This window comes from Hydra vulgaris, chromosome 01 (assembly GCF_038396675.1).
Source record: "Hydra vulgaris chromosome 01, alternate assembly HydraT2T_AEP".
NCBI classification, from domain to species: domain Eukaryota; kingdom Metazoa; phylum Cnidaria; class Hydrozoa; order Anthoathecata; family Hydridae; genus Hydra; species Hydra vulgaris.
The window spans coordinates 69835619-69862434 of record NC_088920.1 but is presented as its reverse complement, the minus strand read 5'-3'; the positions used below and the strand labels follow the sequence as shown (position 1 = coordinate 69862434).

Sequence of the window (26816 nt, the reverse complement as noted above, 5' to 3'; positions counted from 1 at the left end):
CTTTTTTTCCAGCCTGCTGAAAAGCGGCATCTGTTATTCCTATCATCAAAAATTTTGGAGGACGATTTGATTCATTCTAACTACTGTCCCATTAGTCTTCTTCCTATCATAAGCAAGGTTTTTGAATCTTAATTAACAAACACTTAATTTCTCTTCTTGAATCTAATAACTTACTTTCTGACCATCAATATGGATTTCGATCTTCTTGTTCTACAGCTGATTTGCTTACAGTAATAACCTATAAGTTTTATTGTGCATTAGATAAAGGTGGAGATGTTAAGGCTATTGCTCTAGACATTTCAAAAGCTTTTGATAAAGTTTGGCATGGTGGTCTTCTCCATAAGCTTTCTTCTTTTGGTGTATCTGGCAACATCTTTAAGATTATTGAATCCTTCCTTTCCAATCGTAGTATAAAAGTTGTCTTTGATGGACAGCACTCTTCTTCTTATTCTGTAACTTCAGGGGTTCCTCAAGGTTCTATCCTTGGCCCTTTACTCTTTTTAATTTACATCAACAAACTTCCAGATATTCTCACATCTAAGGTGGCATTGTTTGCTGATGATACTACCATTTATTCTTGTCATGATAAGAAACCAACACTCTCTGATTGCTTGAAGGGGGCATTTGAGCTAGAAAAGGATCTCACTTCTGCTACAGCATGGGGCTCACAGTGGCTGGTGAACTTCAATACAGATAAAACTCAATTTTTTTCAGCCAATCGTTATCACAATAATTTAGATCTTCCTATATTTATGAACGGTGATGTACTCAATGAGTCATCTACTCTTCATCTTCTAGGATTAACTCTTCCAATCAGTTGCAAAATTATCATCTGCTAAGGTTGCATCTCTTTATCAAGCTTGTCACTTTCTTACTTCAGATTCTATTCTCTATCTCTATAAATCTCAAATCCAGCCTTGCATGGAATACTGTTGCCTTATCTGGGGCGGATCTTCTAATGATGCCCTTTCTCTTTTAGACAAGGTGCAAAAATGCATTTTGCAGCCAACCTCCAACCATTATCACATCGTCGTAATGTTGCTTCTCTTTCTCTTTTCTACAAAGACTATAATGGGCACTGCTCTAAAGAGCTAGCATCTCTTGTCGCATCTACTAAAATTCATTCTCGTGTTACTCGTCATTCAATTAAGTCTTATCCTTTTTCTGTGACTGTTCCTAAATGCTCTAAAAACTCTTATTCATCTAGTTTTTTTCCTCAAACATCAGCTCTTTGGAATTCGCTTTCTTCATCTTGCTTTCCTGATTTATATAATTTGCAATCCTTTAAGTTGTCTGTCAACTGTTATCTTGCTCTACAATCTTCATCTTTTCTCTTCCAGTAACTTTCAACTTTAATTAGCGGTTGCTTGCAGCCTTGTTGGAAGCGAAGATTTTTGAAAAAAAAAAAAAAAAGCGCTGGGGTTGCTTTCTGTCTGCTTATCAATCTAAAGTTGTTATAAAAGGTTTCATGTGGAATTTTATTGTTTTTCATTAAATTTAATTTGCAATTTTATTTACTTTATTAATGTAAAGCATTTAGTTATAGAGTACGTAAACAATAAACAAACAGTTGTCTATTTGTGATACAGCATTAAAAAAACTAGCCTTATATGCACACTAAAAGCAATTGAAACTTATACACTGGCACTATTAATACTTTGATATTTTGCAGCTGTTGATGGAAATAGTAAATCTAAACCATTATCACTACACTGGCACTATTAATACTTTGATATTTTGCAGCTGTTTGATTGAAATAGTAAATTTAAACCATTATCACTACACTGGCACTATTAATACTTTGATATTTTGCAGCTGTTGATGGAAATAGTAAATCTAAACCATTATCACTACACTGGCACTATTAATACTTTGATATTTTGCAGCTGTTGATGGAAATAGTAAATCTAAACCCGTTAAGTTGAGTTTAAGAGATGTCTTCATATTAGAAGATAACAGAAAATGTTGTATTGCAACATGAAAATCTTGAAAACCATCTTGAAAACTACCATTAAGAAATCTTAAGTAGTGTCGCTACTATTCATCATTCTACGCAGTAAACAATCTAAATACAGGTTTACATTTAGGCTTATGAGATGATGAGGGAAGAAAGAATATTTGGTCAACATAAATCTTATAGCATTTTTGGTCAATACAAATCTTGTATTCCTAAGGTCTTTGCAGAGGAGATCTTTTATGATGGTAGTTGAATGCAGGTTAGGTCTGCCGAAAATGAGTGTTTTTATTGAAACATTTTTTCTATTATTTACTTAACCCAAAATCCTGAAACATGGGAGTATTCTAAGTCAATGAGTTAACTTTTTTAAGTTTTTGTCTAAAAAGGCGGCAGGATTTTTATATTACCAATAGGGAGATGATTACGAGGATCCTGATCCTGACTTGATCTGACCTGTACATAATATATAAAATAACAGGAGACTTTTGAAAATACTAAGGAGTAGAACTATTCAAAACACCAGGAACTGTGCAAAATATGAGGAGCACAAAACATCGAAAGTTTTTTAAAAACTTCAAGAGTTTTTAAACTTGAAGAGGTTTAGAGTTAATTATTTTTATTTTAAATTTTTATAAATTTTAAAACTATTAGAAACTAGTAAATAAATTTCAGCTTCTCTATTATATTCTCTATTATATATCTATTTTTTGTTATGAAATAAATTTTAAGGTCTGCAGAGGCAATAAATAAATTTTTCTCTATTTTAAATGCACAAACTCATTGAATTTTTTTTTTTTTTTAATTTTATATTTTTATATTTTCATTATTTTTGATATTATTCAAATTAGGGTAAAAAGGTCAAATTAGGGTTTAAAAGTCAAAAATCCATTAGCGAATCAGAAAAAATGTTTTCTTCAGTTAGAAAAAAGTTAAAAAATGCTATTTGTTTTTTATAGTTACTTTTAAATTTTTTATTATAAGTTTTTATAATAATAAATCTAATTACACAAAAAAATATTTAAATGTATTCTTCAAAATAGAGTGCTCAATGTTCTTAAAAGAACAGAGCAACATTAAATTAATTATGTATACATTATCTAGATAACAATTAACAGACAACTTGAAAGATTGCAAATTATATGAATGAAGAAAACAAGATGAAGGGAGCAATTTCCACTGATGTTCGAGGAAAAAACTAAACAAAAAAAAAATTTTGAGCACTTAGGAACAGTCACAGTAAAAGAATTAATTGACTTTTTGAATTTTAGTAAATCTAATGAGACGCTAGCTCTTTAGAGCAGAACCCATTATAAGAGAGGGTATAACTATGTTTACAATGCATTTTTGCTCCTTGTTTAAAAGAAAAAGGGCATCATTCAAAGTCCCATTCTTGATATGGCAACAGTATTCCATACAAAGATGGATTTGAAATTTATAGTGACAAAGAATAGAATCTGAAGTAAGAAAGTGGCAAGCACGATAAAAAGATGCAACCTTAGCAGGAGCTAATTTTTGCGATGGATTTGATATATGATTTCCAAGAAAGGTCGAAAGTAAGAGGTAATCCTAGAAGACAAAGATTAGAATATAACTCATTTTACGATTTTACAACATTATTGTTCATAAAAATAAGAAAATCTAGATTATTGCAATAGCGATTAGTAAAAGGTTTATCTGAGTTAAAGTTCATCAGCCACTGAAAGCCCCATGCTGTAGCAGAAGTGAGATCCTTTTCAAGCTCAAATGCCCCCTCCAAGCAATCAGAGAGTGTTAGCTTCTTATCAAGACAAAAACAAATGGTAGTATCATCAGCAAACTATGCCACCTTAGATAAGAGAATTTCTAAGAGATTGTTGATGTAAATAAAATAAAGTGTAAGGCCAAGGATAGAACCTTGAGGAACCCCTGAAGTTTCAGGAAATGAAGTAGAGTGCTGTCCATCAAGGACGATTTTTATGCTATGATCGGTAAGGAAGTATTCAATAATCCTAAAGCTATTACCTGATACACAATAAAAGAGAGCTTATGGAGAAAACCGCGTGCCAAATTTTATCAAGATTTTAGAAATGTTGAAAGTAATAGCCTAAACTTTTCCACAATTATGTAATGCACGATAAAAACTTTGTGTTGTTACTGTTAACAAATCAGCAGTAGAATGAGAAGATTGAAAACCATATTGACGACCAGAAAGTAGGTTATTAGATTCAAGATAAGAGATTAAGTGTTTGTTTGTTAATTTAAAACTCAAAAATCTTGCTTATGATAGAAAGGAAGTAAACTAATAGAATGGTATTTGACACGCTGGGTCGCTCTCCAGAATTTTTGAAAATAGGGATGACAGATGCCACTATCTTATGTTCCATCATGCAGGAAAATATGACTCTGATAAGCACTTGTTAAATAGTTTTGAAAGTATAGAGGACATTACCGGAGGACATCACTTCTGCACGACTATAACAGGTATGTTGTCAAGACCACAAGAAGTAATGAGTTAAAGCAGGAAATCACTTTAGATACAGAAGCTGGAGTGATACAAATGTCAAGTAATGGATCAACCAGTTTGTTGGATATATCAGGTAGTATGTGATAAGAGGAATCAAGAGATAAACTGATGAAAAGTTTTTAACAAACAATTCAGCTTTGTCTTTTAGTGAGGTAACAAAATCTGAACCATGCAAGAGAGGTAGAATAACAGATTTCTCCTTATTATAGAAACTGTAATAGATTCTCCAGAAGTTAATTTTTAAGATGAAATATGAGATTTCTTGACCTGAGAATAGCAGACTTTGGGGTTAGAATAAACCTTTTAACAATGGTTCTAGCAATAGTAAACAGATGTTTGTTTTTTTGAAAATTGTTTTTGTTATATATATGGAAGAAATGGTTACAATTGGAAATTGTAGAAGTACAACGAGAGTAAAACCACGGACAAGAATGAGGCTTGACTTAAAATCGTCAAAAGGAATTGAAGATTCCATGCCAGCCAGATAACCATGGAAAGAGTCCCAGTCAGCTTTAAGGTAGTTGTAAGAGGTACGATGATAGAGGGAATCTGATGATGAAGTATAAAGAAATAATAGTTTTAGAGAGATCAAACCGCAATCAGAAGCATATGTTATAAAACTATATATATATATATATATATATATATATATATATATGTGTATATATATATATATATATATATATATATATATATATATTTCGATGAATAAAAATAACTGATTAGCAGAATTTAAAGTTTCATGCCCGAAGGCAATCATCAGATTCTCTCTATTGTTAATACAAACAAAAAATTTAAACCAACCATTACAAAAACAAAAATTACTGTAGAATGACTTCTGGCGTTATTAACAAATCTACGTAAAAAACAAATCAAAAAACAAAAAGCTATTATATTTTACTAGTCTCCTGTAAAAAATAAAGGTAATAAGAATTTTTAGAATCTCGACACTGTGATACAATTTCATTTTTTTTATTCAGTAGGTTTTTTCCACTATGTGATAAAATAACACATTTTTCGTAGAGACAAAGGTGGCATATTTTTGTTGCTAAATTGCAAGGTTTGCAATGTTTTACAATTTTCCATTCTATAATTGGCTTTATGTTTTTGTCTTTTAAAATATTTTCTTAGATAGTTCTGTATCATATCTATACTTAACTGGTGCAAATGATTTGAGATGGTTTGCCTATCTTTATTTAAATGCCAAAATATACTTTTTAATTACTATCATGATGACTGGAACTTAAGGCTGCTTGGTAAACAATATTGTTAAACAAACATTGATTGTTCAAAGGGAAAAATGCTTTATCTACATAGTTGCATTGGTTGGTTTTTAATTTATTTTTGTTGTGCAAAATTTAGAAATTATGCAAATTTATGACAGATTTTGGGTTAGGCATGCAACTGTAGCTGATCATAGTAGAATTTCAGTTGAATATTTTATGTAGCTTGTGGCCAGCTGGAAAAAGCTGATAAGGGCTGGAAAATGGTTTCTCATTTTTGTTTTGACATTTAAGCTGAACGGAGGGTTATACCAAATGATATTACGTTTATGATGCTTTTTTTGTTGATTTTGATTTAGTTGTGATTGATAGGTAAGTTTTGACTTGTATTCTGATTTTTTTAAAGCCTCTTCATACGATGGAATAGCCTTTTTAAAGAATATTTCATTAATTGACATGGAATATAATCTTAGTCCAATATTGCAAGGGATTGTTTTTATTATGTTTGGTGGGTGGTGGGAATTAGAGTGGATGTACCTGATTTGATTATCAGGTTTAAAATATGGTTGAAACGTATTGTTATTTAGATTTAAAATAACATTGAGGTAGTTAACAATTTTTAAATTAGATTAAATGGTGATTTGAAGATTGTTTCTTTTATAAATTTCTGTTATATGCTCTTTGATTTTACCCATTTGCTGACCGTTTTTGTTCTTAAATACAGCAAGACCATTGTCACAGTATGGTTTGAAATCTTCTTTGTTATAATGCTGTGAAATTTGATACAGTATGAAAATACCTATTAGTTTGCAAACTTCAGCATCATCAAATACCCCCATCATTACATCGAACAATCCACCTCTTTTTTTAATCTATGTTTTGTCCTTGTTGAAGATATGGGGTTTTCTTGCATGTATTATCTATGTTTTGTCTTCCGTTTTGAGAACGATATGTTGGTTAGCAAAATTCATAGCATTGTTGAGGGTATTTTCATTTATGGAAGGGTAAAAATCATTAACATCAAAAACTAGGAGTTTGTATAAGTGCTTATTGGTGATTTTTTTAAACCAGTCTACAACATTTTGCATACTTTGCCATTGATTCAAAATAAGTTTATTTTTAAGTTCACAATTAATTTTTGTTAAAATTACTTGAGTAATTCGTCCTACCTTGAAGGGTTTTTGAAGGGTTCAAAAGGTGCACAGATGGGTTGTTAATGAAGTTTTCCTTGTTGTCTTTTTTAAAGTGAAAAAACAGTTAGAGGATTATTTCAATTTTTTTATATACCTCACGGTTGGTTAAAATTTGTTTTTCTCCTTTATTTATATGGTCTTTTAATTTTAGATTTGCTTTTTTGTAGGTAGTGATAATAGCATTTGTTAAAAGATTACAATAATCTGTTAACAAATTCCTCTTTTATGCTGTTTCTCTAATATTAACAATCTAGAACATTTTTTTTCTCAACTCATTCATACAATATATATGGCACTCTCTTCAAATTTTCTTACTTAATCACTACCATTTTCTACTGAAGGTGCTACCTCTCTACATACTGATACCTAAATTACTTAAATCTTTTCTAACAAACATTGTTTCACTCCACACATCTATCTGATCAACTTCTCTTTTTGCAAATACTACACCATATAAATACTAAAGTTTATATAACAATGAAAGGATATTGTATGCCAGCATCTAAATAAGTAGCAAACATATATGTTTATATCCATCATTTCCATCATAGTCTTATAAAAGTGTTCTCCAGACCTCTCTTCAATTTTTGCTAAACTTTTAAAAAGTGTTCTACAATTAGTCCTAGTAAGTAAATCTTATTAAAAAGTAAGTCTCATTAGTCGCCAAAATAATCAGTTAACTGAAATGTTTTTTTTATCAGCCAAGACGTTTGTTTCTGGAAGAAAGTATACACATGCTCCATAAATATACAATTATTTACAATAATTACATATTATTGTAAACTATTTACAATAATTAATAATAGTCAGGTGCTGTGAAGCATACAACCTTAAAACCAAATTATGTGAATTTATGAAAAATTAATGAAAATATAAAATAATAAAAATGAAATTGTTTGCACATGTCAACATTTCATGAGTTACTAAATTAAAAAATCTACTATTGAAATGTACTTTATTAAAAAAAAGCAAGTTAAAAAAATTTAATTAGTATTTTATGTTTTCATTAAAACAAGTTCCTTCTTTCTCATTTGGCTGATTGCCTTATTGCTGCCACGCATGAATCTTTAAATTTTATCAAAAGGTTGTGTGTGTGTGTGTGTGTATATATATATATATATATATATATATATATATATATATATATATATATATATATATATATATATATATATATATATATATATATATATATATATATATATATATATATATATATATGCAGTGTATTGTAATTAAATGCTGTAGTGGTATAGTGGCCCCTGGTAGTACTGCACTCAACATGTTTTTCTGTACAGTGACCTTGTTCATTAAGGTTTATATTTTAGAGTTAAAGAGTTCAGAGAGAGTTGTCTCAACTCTTTAACTAGTAAAAAAAGTAATAGTAATGATAATAATAAAAAAATAAAAATAAAATAAAAAATAGCCTTATTCATTGTCGTGGCACCTCTACCTTAGTGAGGTAAATAAGATAAAAATATCTGTATATGTATACGAATGTCTTTTCTTTGACTAAATATATTAAGTTGAATGTTTGATTTAGGCACTTAACTGAAGATGCACCGAAGCCTGGATGTTGCCCTTTTCTTCCGTGGTGTGCGCCTCCTCATATTCAAGTCTCAATAATTATTAAATCTGTTAATAACTTAATGAAAAATAATGGAGCCACAAGTAAAAATTAATTTATTTTTGACTAATTTCAAAATATTTTAGGTTTGAAAAATTTTATAATTTTTTGATAATTTAATAATTTTTTATTTTTTTATAATTTAAAATCTCCTGTTTAATATTTTAAAGTTTACAGAAGTAACCTCTTTTAATTACTTTAATGCAGGTTTAAGGTATATTTATATGGTGTTTGCCATAATCTCTCTGCTAGTACTAAAATGTAATCTATTACTAACTACCCCATATCCTGCTGCCTTGTTGGATTCGCTCCTCTAGGCAAAGACTAGGAGAAATAAGCTCTGACTTGAAATTTCCCTGCTTTCAGCATATGACTTTTGGAAAACCTTAAACAGTGTCATTAACAAAGGTAAGCCAAGCTTTCATCTTTAGTTCATTGGTCTGATCTTATTACCTCTCCCAAGGATAAACCAGAACTATTTGCAAAGAACCTTTCCTATAATTCGACTCATGAATTTAATGTCAATAGCCTTTCACACCAGTTTAACAGCTTAACAAATTTTTATATGTTCTATCTGGGAAAGTTTTCGAGATTATTTATTTACTTATTTCTAATTGCAGGATTAAAGTCATCCTCAAAGGCCATCCACTACACTCAAGGAGGCTTCTTTAGTTGTGGTTACAACCCTCTCTCAACTCTATATTTCCAAAACATGAACCTTAATTAACAAGGCCACTGTACAAAGAACCAAGTTGAGCACGGTATTACCAAGGAATGTGGCAGAAAATCAATCTCAGAACTTCTTGCATATAAGGCAAGCACTGCACCACAACACCACAACCACATTTTATATTTGTGTTCTGTCAACTGTTTCCTTGCTCTATAACACTATTCTTAAGTTTCTAGTAACTCTCAGCCTGATAGTGTTTGCAGCCTTGTTTGGAGTGAATTGTTATTCAAAAAATGTCATAGAGCTGCAAAAAAAAATCAACTTGAGAGAATCAACATAGAGCTGCAAAAAAAAATCGAAAAATCAACAAAAAAGTCTACTCATATAGTCAACTGGTTAAAGCAAAAAGTAATTAATTTGCATCAATTAATAAAAATATGGCCGCATTATTTGTATGTGCCTACAACTAATTTTTTCTTATTTGTACGCGCAAAATAATTATTTAAACATAAGTTATTATTAATTATTGTAGCTATTTTGCCCCTATCCCTATTAAAGTCATTCAATAAAGACATGTTTTTAAGAAATTCTCTCTGAGTTTTTATTGATGGCAACCAGTTTTTGATTAACTCATCTTATTAATCATGTTCATAGTCAGAAGCACATGCTTTTATCTGTTTAATAACCTAGTTAATACTTTGATGTGACATGGTTTGGAATCAGCAACTATGTGTTTCACCTTATAAGCAACAATAATCTCAATGGTAAAACTACTTTTTTAACTGATTCAAATACATTGCAGATCTAGGAACATAACTCATTGAGATTTTGAGCATCTATGTTTAAATTAGAAGTGTGAGATATTTCTCATTTGTCAAAATCTTTTCTGACTTAAAGGATATAACTCTGTCCAACCATTTGTTCTTCTGCTATAGAAATGCCAAGCAAAAAGTTTATAACAGTTTCATTGTGAAAAAACAAGGCTCTATACTTGGTACCTTTAAAATAAGTTTCATTTCACTAATTCAGTTAAAAAAATTCTTGTTTATGGCCCATTCTCAGCCCATGAACTCAGACCCAGAATTGCAACAGTTTATTTACAATAAATTTTATTAAAGAGCTTTAGACTAAACTAATCTTAGATAACCTAGCAACATCATGAATAACTTTTGACACATGTTGAATTAGGTTTAAGGTCTATTATTTTATAAACAACAACTACAAGACATTTCTGAGGGTGGGCAATTCACAGGGTAACAAGTCACCAAGGCCATTGAATTATTTTTTGGTGAGAAGAACTACCATGTCTTTTTTATTCATTTTAATGTATTTGATATATATTATATACTTGTTAAAAGATTCTGCATGGTTTCTAAAATATCCTATGTATAATATAGCTAATGCATTTAAACTAATAGCTAAGTTTATAATTAATCTAATTGTTTGCAACAAAAGTGGATTGAATCCTTGGAAAAGTTAATATCACTATGGTTGGTTGAAATTTAGACGTTTTAAAATTTCTTTTTTTCAAAAACCACTCAATCAATTCTAAAAATTTCCTTTTTGAATATCTGTACATAATTAATTTTTATTTCAACAAAAGAAAGTTTGCCTCAACTTTACAACAAATAATTTAATTTTTTGTAAAATACCCCTTCTCCCCATTAAATCTACAACTTAACTTTGTGTCACTTTTTTTAGTGTTAATCCATAAGTTTTTTAACACTTTAATACATACTACATGTTAACTTTTAACATGTTTTTTACACATCTCTTTTAATTTGTATTCTTTTCATGATTTTTAAGTAAGATTCTATGACTTGCTGCTCAGGACAGTTTGTTTCATTAGCATTTTTTGAAACAACATTGACTCATTTTTCCTATACCAATCCATTAATTTTTTTGAAAAAGTGGATTGTTGCCGGGTCTGGGTAAAATAAATTTACTGTTTATGTTTTTTAATTAGATCGAGAAATTGTTTTTCCAAGTATTAACTCATGTCTGAATACTTTGAAAAATAACTTCTAATTTTATAAAAGTTTGATTTTTTATGAACAGAGAACTATTAAAACCACAACTGCAAATGGCTATACAAGGAATTTTCATAAAATGAATTTTTTGACCCAAATGTACTTAAATCTCTCAGACGCTTTATAATGTTTTGTCTAATAACAGTATGAAGCATTGAGTGAACTTTTTTTAAATTAGTTTCTTCGTCTTTTAAAATTTTTTTTTACCACTTGTATAAGATATTTTTTTCTACCTTTTGTCATCTTTTTGATCTTTTCAAATTTTTTTTCTTAGATGAATTTTTTTTCTTGTAATTTCAGATTTTTCTTTTTTAATACTTTTTGAATGAAAGATCCATTGCATTTAAACTTTGTTACTAAATCTTGTTGTGACTGAGTTGGATTTCAATGAATCGAGTCAACTAGTGATTTTGTATTGTTTTTGACATTAAATCTTGATTTTCCATGACTTCTCTGATTTCTGTGGAAAGTTTTGTTGTTCTTATGTTTTATGACAATTCCAACAGTTGATTTTAAAACTTTACATGCTTATAAAATTATTTAATATGAGCACAGTAGGTTTTTTATGTAAAATTAAATTTTTTTTTTTTTTAGTTTTTCTTTTTTTTTTTTGTTAATTTACCTGGCCCAAAAGGCCACTACAGACAAGGAGACTACTTAATTGTAGTTATAACCCTCTCTCAACTCTATAACTCCGAAACACGAACCTTGACAAACAAGGCCGCTGCGCGGAGAAACAAGTTGAGTGTGGTACTATTACATGGGCGTGGTAGGGCCACGCATGGATGTGGTGGGGATTGAACACGGAACCTCTCGCTTGTGAAGCGAGCGCTCTTCCACTACACCACTACTGCAGTTTTAGATTTTTTATTCAACATAAGAAAAACTGATCGAATGTAAAAAATATCTGAAAACAAAATGTCATTTAAAGAAAAAAATGATTAGAGTTTTTGAGAGAACTTTAAAGTTGTCTAAATTTCAAACGATCATAGTGATCATTCTGTTGATCAATTCTTAGCCTTACACATGAAATGTTTTTAATCATATATTTGAGCATTTAATTTATATATAAATAAATTATAAATTTATACTATAAATTTATTTCATTATTTAGTTTAAATATAACCTATATATAAAAGAATAAAAATAGTCATTATATAAAAGAGATAAAATAAAATACCTTGGGTAGCTATTCTATAAATTTGTATATATTTATATAAATAAAAAGAACATTGTTACTGTGTCAATGAATTTCTTTTTATCTCTGAATTCTTTTTTTGCTCAGTAAAATACCTCTTTAAATTTTGCTTACAAAAATCTAGAAAAAGCTCAAGGGTGGATTTTTTGATGTTTCATATATAACACTTTTAGGCTTTGTCAAAACTCCAAATTTAATTATGGTCATGTTTATACCAAAAAACTTTTTCCATTAAATGGATCTTATTTGTGACCTTTTCTATGAAAATTTCTCTTTTTAATAACTCCCATACATTTTCTATGGGTTTAAATATGGGTAGGTAAAAGTCATTTTTTAATGACTTCTTTGTATTGGTTTCATTCCATCCACAATATACAGCCAACCAAGACTTATCCCATTGAAAACTAGCAAAACACGACTTTAAGAGAATATGTTTCTACAATATAATTGCAGAAGCCTTACCAAAGCTTGAATAAGTTTTGTCTAATGCGTTTTATACATGTTTCTAAGCTATATTTTCTAAGACTCATTTGTTGCTTTACTAATAGTTTAAGATATAACTTTATCCAAGGGCTCTCTAAGATGATTTAAATTTGTGACATTTAATCTATTTAGATTAAGTTTTTGATTTAAATTTGTAGCTTTTAATCTATTTCGGTCTAATTTTTTTTTTTTCAAATTTGAATATGTTTCAAAATTTTCAGCTATGGGTTTTTACTTGTTTTAAACATAAGTTATTGCAATAAACTTTCAACCTGGCATAACCTCAATCCTTTGCTCTTTTATTCTGCAGGCTAATGCATCGAAAAGTTGACAACTTATTGTAGTATTTAGTTCTTTTAATTTAGTAAGTATAAAGTTACTCCAACCCTATGTGAATATTCATGAATTTCAAGATTTAAACCAAACTTTGGAGAGTTTTGGAGAACAAACCTAACTTGGAAAGTTTCACACATTTCAGCTGACATTGCTACTACAACCTTTACTAAACCCAAATTCCAAATTTCTGTTCTGTTATTTTTTATTGAATTATATTTCCTTTCTGACTATTTCCTAATAAATGCACCAGTAATTGTCACAATATATAAAAATTGATTAAGCATATAAATTAATAATCAAAACTTTGCATCATATCAATTGCTACTAAATTTCATACTGCATTGTTGATACTTGTGTTTTAGTTGACACAATTTGAAAGTGTTTATTGTATTGTTTTTAAAATTGGAATCCAGGGATTTTTGATCCTGGGAACTGGGGTTGCAAATCCTATTTTATATGTTTGTTTTATGTCTGTATTGGAATTATGTCTTTTAATAATTGATACTTGTACTAATTTCAAAATTAAAAAAAAAATTAAAAATGAAAGAAGTTAAGTATTCTTAATACATTAAAAGTTTTATTTATAAATATAATAATTTATTTTTTAATAACAAATTTGATAATTGATTGATTTTGATTGATATTAATTGATTTTGTATTAAACTTTTAAACTTTTTTTTTCATAATTTTTATTTTATTTGCAGCTTTGAATCCATATTGCATTATTGAATGCAATGGTTTAACTCTGTACACACCTATTGTCTATGATAGTCTCAATCCAACCTTTGATTATGGTGGACTTTTTTATTTGAGTAAACAAGTGAAACCAATGCTTAAAATCCAGGTTTACTTTATATTTATTAAAAGTAATATTTTTTGATAGCAGGTTATAATGTTATTAGAGCTTCATAAAGAAAAAAACAAATAATTATTAGATTTTTTAGCTTAATATTTTAGATTAATTTTATTATTATATAAGACTTGTTGTTTTTATTTATAAAACTTGTTATTAAATTTATCAGTGAATGATGATTAATTAGCGTTAATCAATAAAAGTTCACAGGCCCGTAGCAAGAATATTTTGAAGGGGAGAGCACTTTTTTTAAAGGCAGTAAAATGGTATAAAATTGCATTCATTGCGACAATATGTTAATTGGAAAATCAAATTACGTAAAATACAATAAAATATTGTAGTAAAATGTTCTATTGTATATACAATAATCAGTGTCATATGACTAAAGATGGTAGCTTCATTCTTCTTGAATGTAGTTTGATAAATAGTTTTGTAATTTCTGTTTTTTCTAATGCTTTGACGATGCACATGCATTAATGTAAGTGCTCCTAAATGCTCATCCTTCATGGATGCTCTAACATAATTTGACAATCTAAGAAGCACAGATGCACATTGCTCACATTCACAAGAGGTTACTGGAAGTGTACATTCAATGCATAAAAGTGTATGTATATTTGGAAGAGCTTGCTTATTGCATTTCAATAATGAAGCTTGTAAATTTTTTGGTTGCGGATCTTCCATCTTGTCACAAAGGTTCCTCCAACAAATAATTTCTTCATCAAGCAAATCTGGCAGAGGTAGATTGTTCCTATAGATTTTGACAACACCTTTAAGACTTTTGATTATGTCACATATTGAAGCTTGAGATTTGACTTTTCACACACAACATGCAACAGTTTTATTGCTTGACAAGATTGTTCACTAAACATTAATTGGAGGTCTGGTATAATGTAATCTAAATAAGGAATAAGAATGTTACGCTTGCAAACTTCATGTGGAGTATAACCTGGAGTATTCTGACGATAATTTTGCCGTTGAACTGCTCTTGATGTTACCACGTCGATGCCCAAATGTTCTGCTGTTCTTACTGCATGTGTGAAGGTGGAATCCGATAGTTATTCAAGCTGAGCATCACGTCTGTGTTTTAATTCTAATACAACTTCTTGCACTCCTTTGTATGCGCCAACCACATCTTTTGTTCGACCTTGTAAAGAAATAGCTGTGGCTCTCAGGTATGATGTCAATCGTATAATTACTAGCAGTGTATAAACGAATTCAAAGTTTTGTAGGCATTTTTTGTAAGACAATGCATTTTGTCGATATTCCGGTGTCCAGCTTGACCAATCTTCATCTTTACCGGTGTATACATTCAGATGCAATTTAGTGGCAATAACCTCACACAGAATTACAATGTAGCATAGCGCGTTATAAAAATAATGATAGCCATCAATATTCTCTATCCATCTTGTAATACAGATATTCAGGAGACTTTTTCTGCGTGCATCTCCCGCACAGCTCCAGTTTCTTTTTTTATTATTTCAATAAGCAGTTGTTCTCTATTTAGTGAATCTCTATTTGGTGAATTTATGATCCATAATGTTTTAGCCTTTAATTTGCCTAACATGTTATGTATTTGCGGAATAGCGCAGCAGTGGGATATAACAAGATTAAAACAGTGACCTTGACCATGTCCGTAGAATGCTAAGCTATTGTCTGTCAAAATGGTCTTTGCCAAACCATGCCGCATGTTGCTTGCTCCATCATACCCTAGGCCACGAAGATTTTCAATTTCTAATTCATGGTCTAAAAGCCTTTTTTTTTTCAAATGATATAAAGCACAACCTGTAATTCTGTCAGCTGGAATAAAATCAAGAACTTCTTCTCGAATAATATTTTTAAATTCAACAAACCGAACTGAAATCACCACCTTTTCTTTGTTGTGTAAACATACTTCATCTATCAAAAGAGTATAAAATTTGGCCTTTTTTATTTCTAAGAGAAGATCAACATTAATCATATGATAACCAACAATGTCAATAAGTTTGGATTGTTTCAGAGAGATATGTAGCATTCTTTAGTCTTGGTAAATTGAGATGCTGAAGTAATTCTGAATTATGCTTTGCAAGAAGCTGAAGCAGCGCAATAAAGTTTCCTTGGTTGGCACTTGTATTAGTATCAGATATCTTTTTATTAGATTCACGGAATGCCAGACCTTGCTTGCCTAAAAAAAGAACTGCTTTAATAATGCAATCTTCAAGAATGTGTTTGTTAAAGCAAATTCTTTCTTGCAATGTTGTATCAAGCTTTATGTGTATTTGTGTATTGGGGTTGTTGCACATTCTCTTTGCATCATCCTAATACTCCAAAGTATATAAATGATATTTGTTTGAAACATGTTTTTTAAGATGTTTTGCTAAATTTTTCCAGTCAACAGCTCGAGTCAAAACAAATCGTCCTTTACTTTCCTTACTACCAGTTGGCAAAAAAAAATACACAAGCGCCACAGTATAAACCATTATTTTCCTTACTGTACCTTAAGTATGGATATTTATCGAGTAGTTTAATGGGGAAATGTCGCTTTTTTCCATCGGCTGATAAAGAAAGGTGTTGACACAGGTCAGTGATGGTTATCATACAACTTAAGTTTTTCAGCATTGGATAACAATGGCAGTGTTTCAATGTCTAACAATCTAATATCATAACAAAGAGGAGCTAAAGTATCAGATTGTTGCGCTTCATTATCACCATTGCCAGATTGTTGTGCTACATTACCATTGCTGCCAGATTGTTGGGCGGCATTATTGTCAATGTCAGATTGTTGAGTTGTATAACCATTGCTTCCAGATTGTTGTGCTGCATTACCATCAATTTCCAATTGTTGAACTGTAACATCATCAGTTCAAGATGTTTGTGCAGCATTACCATCACTGCCTCCTGTTTGAGGAATGTCAAAAGTGTTAGATGTGTAGATATCAATTTTCCAAAAAAATTCTTAATTTACCTTTTTTTGTAAATAACCTTTTGCTCTTTGGCATGCTTGAATTCTGAACCTAATTTTTTTCTTTTAGTTGATTTTGAAATTTCTAAATACATAAATATATAACTACCAATTCTTGTATTAAATATTGTTTTTTTTTTTAATAATTTTGTTCGAATTTGCATTTTATTCAGTAATTGACCAATTAAATTACATAATTATACAATTTTAAAATAAATAATAAATTAAAAATAGTTTTTCAAAATATATTTAAAAAAATTATGTACTTATTAATATACTTCTTTGTTTACAGTAGTACTCAAATTACAGTATTACCTTTCACAATTTTTTATTATTACTAGGCGTGTTACCATTGTAGTTATATAAATTTAAAATATTTTGTTAAAAAAATAGAAAAAATCTTTTAAACCGCACTGTTGCAACTTGCCCACTTTGCAACTAGCCCGTATAACAATACAAATATAATGGTAATACAAATATTTTGTTATATGAAATCTTATAGTTAATTGTATATTGAATTTATGTAAAAAGTTGTAAATTTAAAAAATCCAAAGAAAAAAAATTAAAAACAAATCAATTCACCTATCATCAAATAAATTAATGATTTAATGAGTCAACCTAATAACTTGTATTTAAAATCTATAGAAATTTGAAATGAAACAACAGATAAATTAGGAAACTAAACTACGTATAAGATACAAAACAACGTTCTAACTTAAATCACACTTATTTATTTTGTTATAATTAAGTGCCATAGCACAGGAAAAAAATAATCAAGGGAACCCAAGCTAATTGTTTTTAGATGCAAACTAATCATATGCAGGCCCGCCAAGAGTCTTTGTGACGCGTATTTGCTAAAATAGCTATTATATTAAATAAATATTCCAGTTTTTTAATTTTTATCAATGAACACTAATTTTTATTGTTTAAGTTAATATTATATTGCAATATATTAGGGACGCAAATAGGACAAGGCGGGGGGGGAACACTTGCTTCACGTGCTACCCTAGCCTCCTTCCCCTCCACCTCCTTCCTGCGGCCCTGAGTTCATGACCAAGTGCACAAAGTTTCTAAATCTTTTTTATCCAGAGTTTAAAGAAGTAGTAATGATAGATGCCATTTTCAACCAGCAGAATATGACTCTTAAACATATGTTAAATATTTTAGTAATTGTAATCAATGAGTTAAAGAAGAATGAAGGAATGTGGTTAGAATCTTTTTGATATTTTATTTGCCCTTGTATGATTCATACACTATACATTGTATGATTCAAATGATTAAAGAAAAATTCTTTGCAATTAAAGTAATAATATTGTCAAACTTAATGTTTATAAAATGCAATAATTGTAATTTCTACAATCATCATTAAATCTGTTGTCTTTTTATTGTTTTTTTTTTTTTTTTTTGCTTTATAGTAATGAGTAATAGTAAAAAAAATATTTTTTATTTGTTGTTTTCTTTATCACTTTGTTCAACTACAATGATTATTTATAAGATAATTTAATGATATTCTTATATATTATATATAATTTAATAATATTCTTATATATTATTGAGCAAAATAAATAACAATACCAAATGTAAATATATGATATCAATTTTATTTCTATTATTATTAACTATAAAAGAAATGATCATTTTTTATAATTAAAGAAAATAATTTTAGAGAAATTGGATAACAATTGAAATTGATTATAAAAAATACCTTGTAATAATAATAACAATGATTTTTTTTAAATAAATGATATTTATCAACTCAACAAACCTTAAAGTTATATGTAATACTTAGGATAGGTAGAATAAGATACATAATGCATAATAAAAACAAACACAATTTACATTCAAATAAATAAAGAAAGCATCACATTTATACAAACAGATTAAACCAAATGGAATTTGGAACTATTTAGTCAATTTCCCATTGATTGGGAAGAAAGCAAACATACTATGTTACAAGAGAAAACACATTTAAAGGCAAAAATAAACACTTTTGCTGAATTTTATTAGCAAGCATGGCTACCAAAGTATTACTGTTGGAACCAGTAGTTGTCATAATGTCTAGATATAGCATGATGAGATAGAAATGCAAATCTCCCTGTTGTGAGTTTAATCAAGAATACTTAACACTCATTGTTTACTTAACACTCAAAGTTGATTTGCTATGATTATTGTATTGCTATAATTTTTTCACAAGAATCCCAGAATTTTTTGTTTAAAATTTTAAATGTTTAAACTAATAGTGAAAAACAGTAATAATAGTGAATAATAGTGAAATAAAATCCAGAAAAATTAAAATGCTTTTTGAACTTCAATTGAAAAATATGTGCCTTAAAAGAATTGTTTATAATTTAATCCCTGAGTAGTTATTATGTTTAAGGTGGTTATAGTAAAATAGGATAAATATATAGTAAGCTATATAGTAAAATAGTTTAGGTTATAGTAAAATAGTATAAATATATAAATATTAGTAAAAACTGAGCGATTTCCATTAAAAAAATTAATTTTTATTTTATTAGCTAACTATTTATAAAATTTAACTGTCTTTTCAACTATATATAACATGATATGGTTTTAATAACAAAAAAAAGTTAAAAAATTAATTTTATCGATTTATGAGTTAAGAAATTTACTTAGTTACGCCCATAGCAACCAAACTTTTTATTGATATATTTATCTAAGAACTAAATTTTAAATAGTCGTTTTTATTTTTGGGTTTTTATTATTACTAAACTACTTGAAAACCAAACTTGTAAATCTGATAATGTTGTTAGTTAAAATAAATGCAAGAAATTTTAAATTAATATATTGCTTTTAAACTTTGAAGCTTGATTTCTCAATTGTATTTTTTTGTCTGACTGCAAACAGCAAATCATTCATATCTTTTTAACCAGATATGCAATTAACTTCAAATTTTCACTTTCAAATTTTCTTTATAGATAGAACTGCATTACCTTACTAGAACTAACCTTAAACTTGTTTCTATTTAAATATATATTACCAAAGGTTTTTGCATCGAAAATATCCTTTAAAATTAAAGGAGCTGTCATTTTAAAAATAATTATTATTTTAAGTTTTGTAGTAAGGTTTTGTTTATTACACTATAATCCATCAGTGTGGTAAGTTTTTGCTTGTAATGTCAAAAAAAAGCTGAAAAAATGGAGTTTTCTATTTTATTGATTTTTTTGCGTTTAATGCTGAATCAGCATTAAAAAGGTTAAATAATTTTTATTTCACCATTTTAAATTGAATTAAGCGTTATTTAGCCTTGCTACTAATTTTGGTATGAATAAAAAGTTGAATAGAAATCTAAAAATATTTTTTTTACTATATAACCACCTTAACGTTTTGATTGTAACAATATCTGTTTTCAATTTTGTGTAATTTTGTTTAAGTCTTTAATTTGAATAAAGACTTTTAATTATAACACGTTTCCGACGAAAATCTCTCACATCTGTTACAAAAGTTTTAAATTATAATTTTTTTTTCAGGTTTGGAACTCAAATACATTGGTACCTGATACGTTTCTTGGTGAAATTACTTCAACAATAGTTGTTAAAGATAAGACCGTTCTTGAAACGCATACGCTCATGCAGAGGAGTCATGGTGGAAGGGTGTCAAGAGCTAACGGTACTATTTCATTTAAAATAACTGCCTCAAATAAATTGACTTTTATGTAAATACATGGATTTAGATTTGATTATTTGGAATTATTTTACTTTTTAAAAATCGTAATATTAGCTCAGTAAATTTAACAAAATTTATTTCGCTGGTCATAGTAAAATTGATTTTGCTGTTCATTGTAAAAATAATTTTCGCTGGTCAGAACGAAAATCGTTTTATTGTTTTCTAAGATATTTTTTTAACGTTTGAATTTTTGTGTTAAAATTTAAATGTGTTAAAAAATTATTTTTAACGTTTATTCTAAAGATTATTATTTATACAATAAGTTGGTATTTTTATAAAAATTTTATATCTTATATTTTTAATTCTATTTTTACCTGAAACTTGTAAAGAAGTAATGTAAATAATTATTTGCTATTTCATTGTAAATATATTTTTTTCAAAATAAACTCTTATTAAGTGTGTTTTCGTTTTGTTAAGAGTTCTTCTCTGTGAAGGTTTTCGTCTTGTTAAGAGTAACTGAAGATTTTCGTCTAGTCAAAAAAAAAAAAGTTTTATTTTGTTCATTTTTTTTTTATTAAAAAAGATTTTAAGCTTTTGTTGTTAGTGTTATTCTTGTGTGTCAAACTTTTTTTTATATCAATGCATGATGGGACAGAGGTTAGCAAATGTTCCAAACAATAGTTGGAAATTAATTTTTTTTATTATTATTAAATCAATAATACGAATACCTCAATGTTAAGGGAACTTTACTTTTTATTTCTCCACTCCACTTTTTATTTCTCTATTACACTTATCATTTCTTCACTCCACTTTTTAGTTCTCCACTCTACTTCTCCACTCTACCTTTCAGTTCTCCGCTCTACTTTTCCTTTTTCCACTCCACTTTTCAGTTCCTCTCTCTGCTTTTCATTTCTCTGCTTCACTTTTCAGTTCTCAGCTACACTACTTCTCCAATTTTTTTAAAAATTCTATTAAGGATTTGTTGTTCCAATTTTTAAAAAACAATTTTTATTGAAGAAATCTCAAGGTTTTATTTCGGAACGTTGACAAGTGAATTAGCCAATCAACAACTTGCACAATAAAAGCACCGGTAAAGTTTATTTAACTTCACTAATCGAATTAAAACAAACACTGAAATATCGTTAAACTTCGGTCACAAAGTTAATTGACTTTTCAAAGTAAGCCGGTAAGTGGTTACTTTGCCGGTAAGGAAATGCTTACTTTGAAAGTCAAAAGTGTGAGCTTGGTCTCCATCATATTCTTTCAATTAAAATTTGCGGTGAAGATTTACGTTATAAAAAATTTTATAACGTATTTTACAAGTTTCATGAATAAAAACAAAATAATGACAGAGCAAGTAGAAGATAGAAGTCTCTAGAAATTTTATCAAAAAGTCTCATTGCACTAAGTTAATTTTACAAGGTTGCACTAAGTTAATTTTACAAGGTTGCACTAAGTTAATTTTACAAGGTTGTACTAAGTTAATTTTACAAGGTTGAAACTGTTGTCAGCTAAACAATACAAAAGTATGCAGATTTCAAACAAGTAACCGAATAATTGACTATTTTAATTTATCTGATGTTGTCAGCGTTTTAAGCTGCGTTAGGTGTTTTCAAATAACATTAGCAATAATCAAAAATAAACAAAAAATAGGGTTACGATTTTTTAATGTGTTTTTCAACAAAGATTTCCTGTATGATAAATGGATGAATTTTTGCCTATAAAAATGAAGTAGGTCCTAAGTTTTCTAAGTTTAAAAAAAGGTGCACGAAAAGTAGTACATGGACACTTAACATTTTATTATTCTTATTTTTTCGACATGGTATTTGCATATTTTCGTAATATTTTCGGCATGGTCTTTGCATTTTGATGACAAGAACATTAATATGAACCACAGTAATGGCTAAGTTAAAACTATTGATGTAGGAACTGTAAAATTTTCGATAAGTTCACACAAGATAAGATGGGTGAAAAAGAGTTTAAAAAAGGAGGGATTATCAAAATTTTTGTACTATTTAACACGAGTAATTTCTTGAGATAAATAAACATTTTCTATTTATTATTTTTCTAAAACTTTTAATGCAAATCGACATTTGTAAGTCATTCTAACCATATTTGCATTCATTCTCATACCAATAACAATGACAGGTCTAAGGAAGGCATACAGATTTATTTTGTTTCTCTGGCAAAGATGATTTACCGATTGTTCGAGGTAAGTTAAAGCACTAACATTCTTCACATTCTTTCAATTTTCAGCACATTATAGTGCCTAATATTTGAATAAACTCGTTGATCATAGGGACTAACCTACCCCTATGATCAAAGAGCCCCGATCAACCCTACTCAGTCTACTTTATATACAGCATGTTCAAACTGTATATTTTGTTTTCGTCGAGACCAAAACATCTTGAAACAATGTTTCATTAATTTTTTTTTTTGCTTTTTTTTTTGCTTTTTTTGTTATTCACCTCCTCAAGGCCGAGAAGGCCGCTACAGATAAGGGGGCTACTTAATAGTGGTTATAACCCTCTCTCAACTCTATAACTCCAAAACACAAACCTTGACGAACATGGCTGCTGCGCGGAGAAACAAGTTGAGCGCGGTACTACCAGGGACGTGGTGGGGATCGAACTAGGAACCTCTCGATTATGAAGCGAGCGCTTTACCACTACACCACTACCGCATATAAATTTCTTTATTTTATCGCATTTTATCAAACGAAGGTGCAGAAACAATAAAATAAAATGACTATAATACTTATAGTATGTCAAAAGCCATGGTACAAAATACTTATGCTGTATAATCTCTAACACTGTTACCAAATATTCTGATTAATCCTTAGAAGTAAGCAAAGTATGCAAAGCCAAACGTGTCTTTAAAAAGATGAGGTTAAAAAGAACACGGCAAAACAAAAAGTGGAATTAATAAAAATAATAATAAAAAACTTTAAATGTAAAAGTTTTGGAAATAAAGTTTTTCCATGTATAGTTGTAACATTGCGGTTTGCAGCAATCGTTGCATATTGCACTGCGTTGATTTTTGTTCAAAAATCTCCTGATTGCCAGTTTGTGCGTGTTTTCACACTTACAGTCATAGTAAGTGGAAACTATGTGAAAATAACAATAAAATTTTAACCGACCAATCAATATCTAAAGTTTTTGCGAGTGGTTTCTATCGGTACAAACATTTTGTGCTAAACTTGAATTCGATTTTTAAGAAAACAAAGTGTATGGATCATTATAAAAATTGGACAATTATAATAATACTCCTAAATAAAAATTAATTATTAAAAATCTATATGTAAAATAAGTTTTTAAACTTAAAATTTTGCAAAGCACCAAAATTGAACAATCTCCAAAAATAATTTAAAGAAGTTATGAAATATAACTAATCTATTTTAATTAGGTTACTTATATTATATTATATACTAATTAGTAACTAGTAAATAAAATAAGGGGAAAATTCTTTTAAGAAAATGTTGCTATGAAAATTATTTTAAATTGGCTTGTAGTTGAAGGTTCTGTTAATTGTGTTGCAGGAAGGTAAGTTGTCAAGTACAGCCGACCAATACGTAAAAAACAAAATTAAAAAATTACTACTGTCCTATCAATTTATTATACATGTTCTATTTTCATTCAATTCGTAAATTCTATTTCATAAATCTAAGCACACACACTGTAATTTGCTTAATAATAACTTAACCTTAAACCAATAGTATTACTATATATATCTACACCTTAATTTATTCAAAAATTTTTTTTTTTCAAATTTCAATTTTTCAAATTTCAATTTTTCAAATTTCAATTTTTTCAAATTTTCAAATTTCAATTTTTCAATTTTCAATTTTTCAATTTTCAATTTTTCAAATTTCAATTTATTCAAAAAAAAGAAGAAAAAGTGTAACATTAGGAAAGGTGCATCTTATTGATATTTTTGAAACATATTTATAAAAACTAATAGAAATAAATTATTTTCATATTTTGAATATGTTATCTTTTTTATGAAGATGATATGAAAATATTTTGAAATGATATAAATAAAATCAAAGTCTAAAAAAATAATTTATAAATAAAAAGCCATAAAACTGAGTAGCTTTGTATGTCATTACATTTGTGAAATAGTTGAAATATAGCAAATACCTACTATTTTCTATATTTTACAATTAAGCCATGAACATAGGTTACTTAACTGCATATTTTAGTGTAGACTGAACCAAACGTAAAAATATTCCAGTCTACATGACATTTAGTTTTATTAACGCGCGAATTGTTTGCGCTGAAAGATTTTTGATCAAAAATTAACGCCGTGTCGACAAAAAACAAATTACTATTTTCTCCTGACATGTCAGGAGAAAATAGTAATTTGTTTTTTGTTTTTTTTAACTTTCATGTCAAAAAAATTTTCCTTGTATCAATTTTTAAAAAGGAATCTGTATTCCTTAAATTAGATTTTAATAAGTGCTATAAATTTTGTTATTATATACGCAAGATGTAACATAAAAACAAAATAGTTTAATGACTTAAGGCCGTTTTCCACAAGACGAAATATTCGCGCGAAGCGAATTTTTTCGCTATGACAAAATGGCGTTTTGATTTCCACTTACTTTCTTCTGTGCTACTTTTTTCTTTCGTTATCACGTATTTATTAATAAAGTAAGGCCATGGTTATTGTCAATAAAAAATGGGAACAATAGGTTTACGCTATATGTTCAACTAAAAACAATTATTGCTTTTTTTTTTTTTTGCATACTTTTTACTTTGAAACATGTGGAAATTTCTTTGCATGCATTAATTTTAACATTTCTATCTTTGTATGTAAGATGCGATAGCATTTTGTAATATAATAATTTAATATAATAATTTAATATAAAGTTTTTAATAAGAAAGAGTAAAATAAATGCAAAAATAAACTCTGGTATGAACCTTTTCGAAAATAGATTAAAAAGTATCAGTTACAATTGCCAGAAATGTTTTATCTGCACATGCTTATCGACGAAAAAATTCGCTTCGTGCGAATATTTCGTCTTGTGAAAAATGGTCTTTAGTGGCGGTCGCGGTATACTGCGAAAACGCGGACAGCCGAAATACGGAAATATTCGACCGGTAAATGGTGAGGAAAAAAGTGCTAAGACTTGAAACCCCAAACATCACTGTATGTATTTTTTTAATAACGAAATAATAAAAAAAAGAATATGTTTTAATACCGTTTTTATCATGAAACGTCTAAAACTGATAGAATAAAAAAAGCTTCGATAATTTATTCACAATTTAAAATGATCCAAACCGGCTCTCATGTGCAGTATACGGAGTTACAAATATCCATTATCGAATTACTATTACAAGCAATATTACTTCTTACCCTAAACACTTAGTTCTTTAAACCTTTTAGTCATTTTATTTTAGAAAGTCAGGTTTTCTTTCAGGTTTTTTAAGTTTTACGAGTCATTTTATGTTTTCCCTCTAAAAGTTAATCCAGGCCCCAACCTCGAATAGTAATTATTTTAAACTATATTTGTGTGAAATCAAATGCTCGTACAAAAATATATTTATTGTGTTCTATAAAACTTTGTCAAACTTTTTAAAGTAAATAATATAGAGTGATTTCAATGAATGGAGATTTTAATGTATGGAACAAACAGTGTGAAAAAACAACTATGTATGAAGAATTCAATTTAGCAAAAGTAAATGCTTTTTTAAAATTTAATAAGTTTAATTTGGCACCTAAAATTTTATAGTAGCAGTTTTGTTAATAATATTTATTCATTTAACAGTACTATACTATAGGAATTTTATTTATGAGCACTAAAAAAATCGAATTGTCTTGTTTTGTAAAAAGTGATGAGAAGATGCGCGCATTTAAATTTCTCGTTAAACGTACGGTATCAAAACAAAAACAAAAATTGGGTTCGGTATGGGATGGTATAGAACTTTTAAAAAGCTTATTTAAAATAATTTTAGATGCTTGAAATGAAAAAGCAACAAGTTTTGATTGCAAAATACAAGTTTTATGAATTAATATTTTACACTTGTTGTTGTAAAGCATACTATTTTTTTATTGCACAAATTTTATGAATGGTTTTTTGAATTAAGATTTTTTTTAAATAATTAAATTATTAAATGATAACATTTTTTAATAATCAAATTATTAAATAATAAGTTTATTACATATGAATAGTTATAGT

The 26816-nt window shown here is 28.4% G+C and overlaps 1 protein-coding gene across 3 annotated transcripts in view; it reads left to right on the top strand.

The window, feature by feature from the left end:
* LOC100211449 (calpain-5) overlaps window positions 1–21088 on the top strand; it is a 121648-nt gene extending 100560 nt beyond the window's left edge. For all 3 annotated transcript variants that reach the window (XM_065789046.1, XM_065789048.1, XM_065789047.1), the window contains 3 exons: window positions 8420–8547; window positions 13925–14064; window positions 20500–21088. In XM_065789046.1, the coding sequence (XP_065645118.1) occupies window positions 8420–8547; window positions 13925–14064; window positions 20500–20688 (457 nt within the window). In that variant the 3' untranslated portion in view covers window positions 20689–21088. The remainder of the gene's footprint in view (window positions 1–8419; window positions 8548–13924; window positions 14065–20499) is intronic.
* The last annotated feature ends 5728 nt before the right edge of the window (window positions 21089–26816 follow it).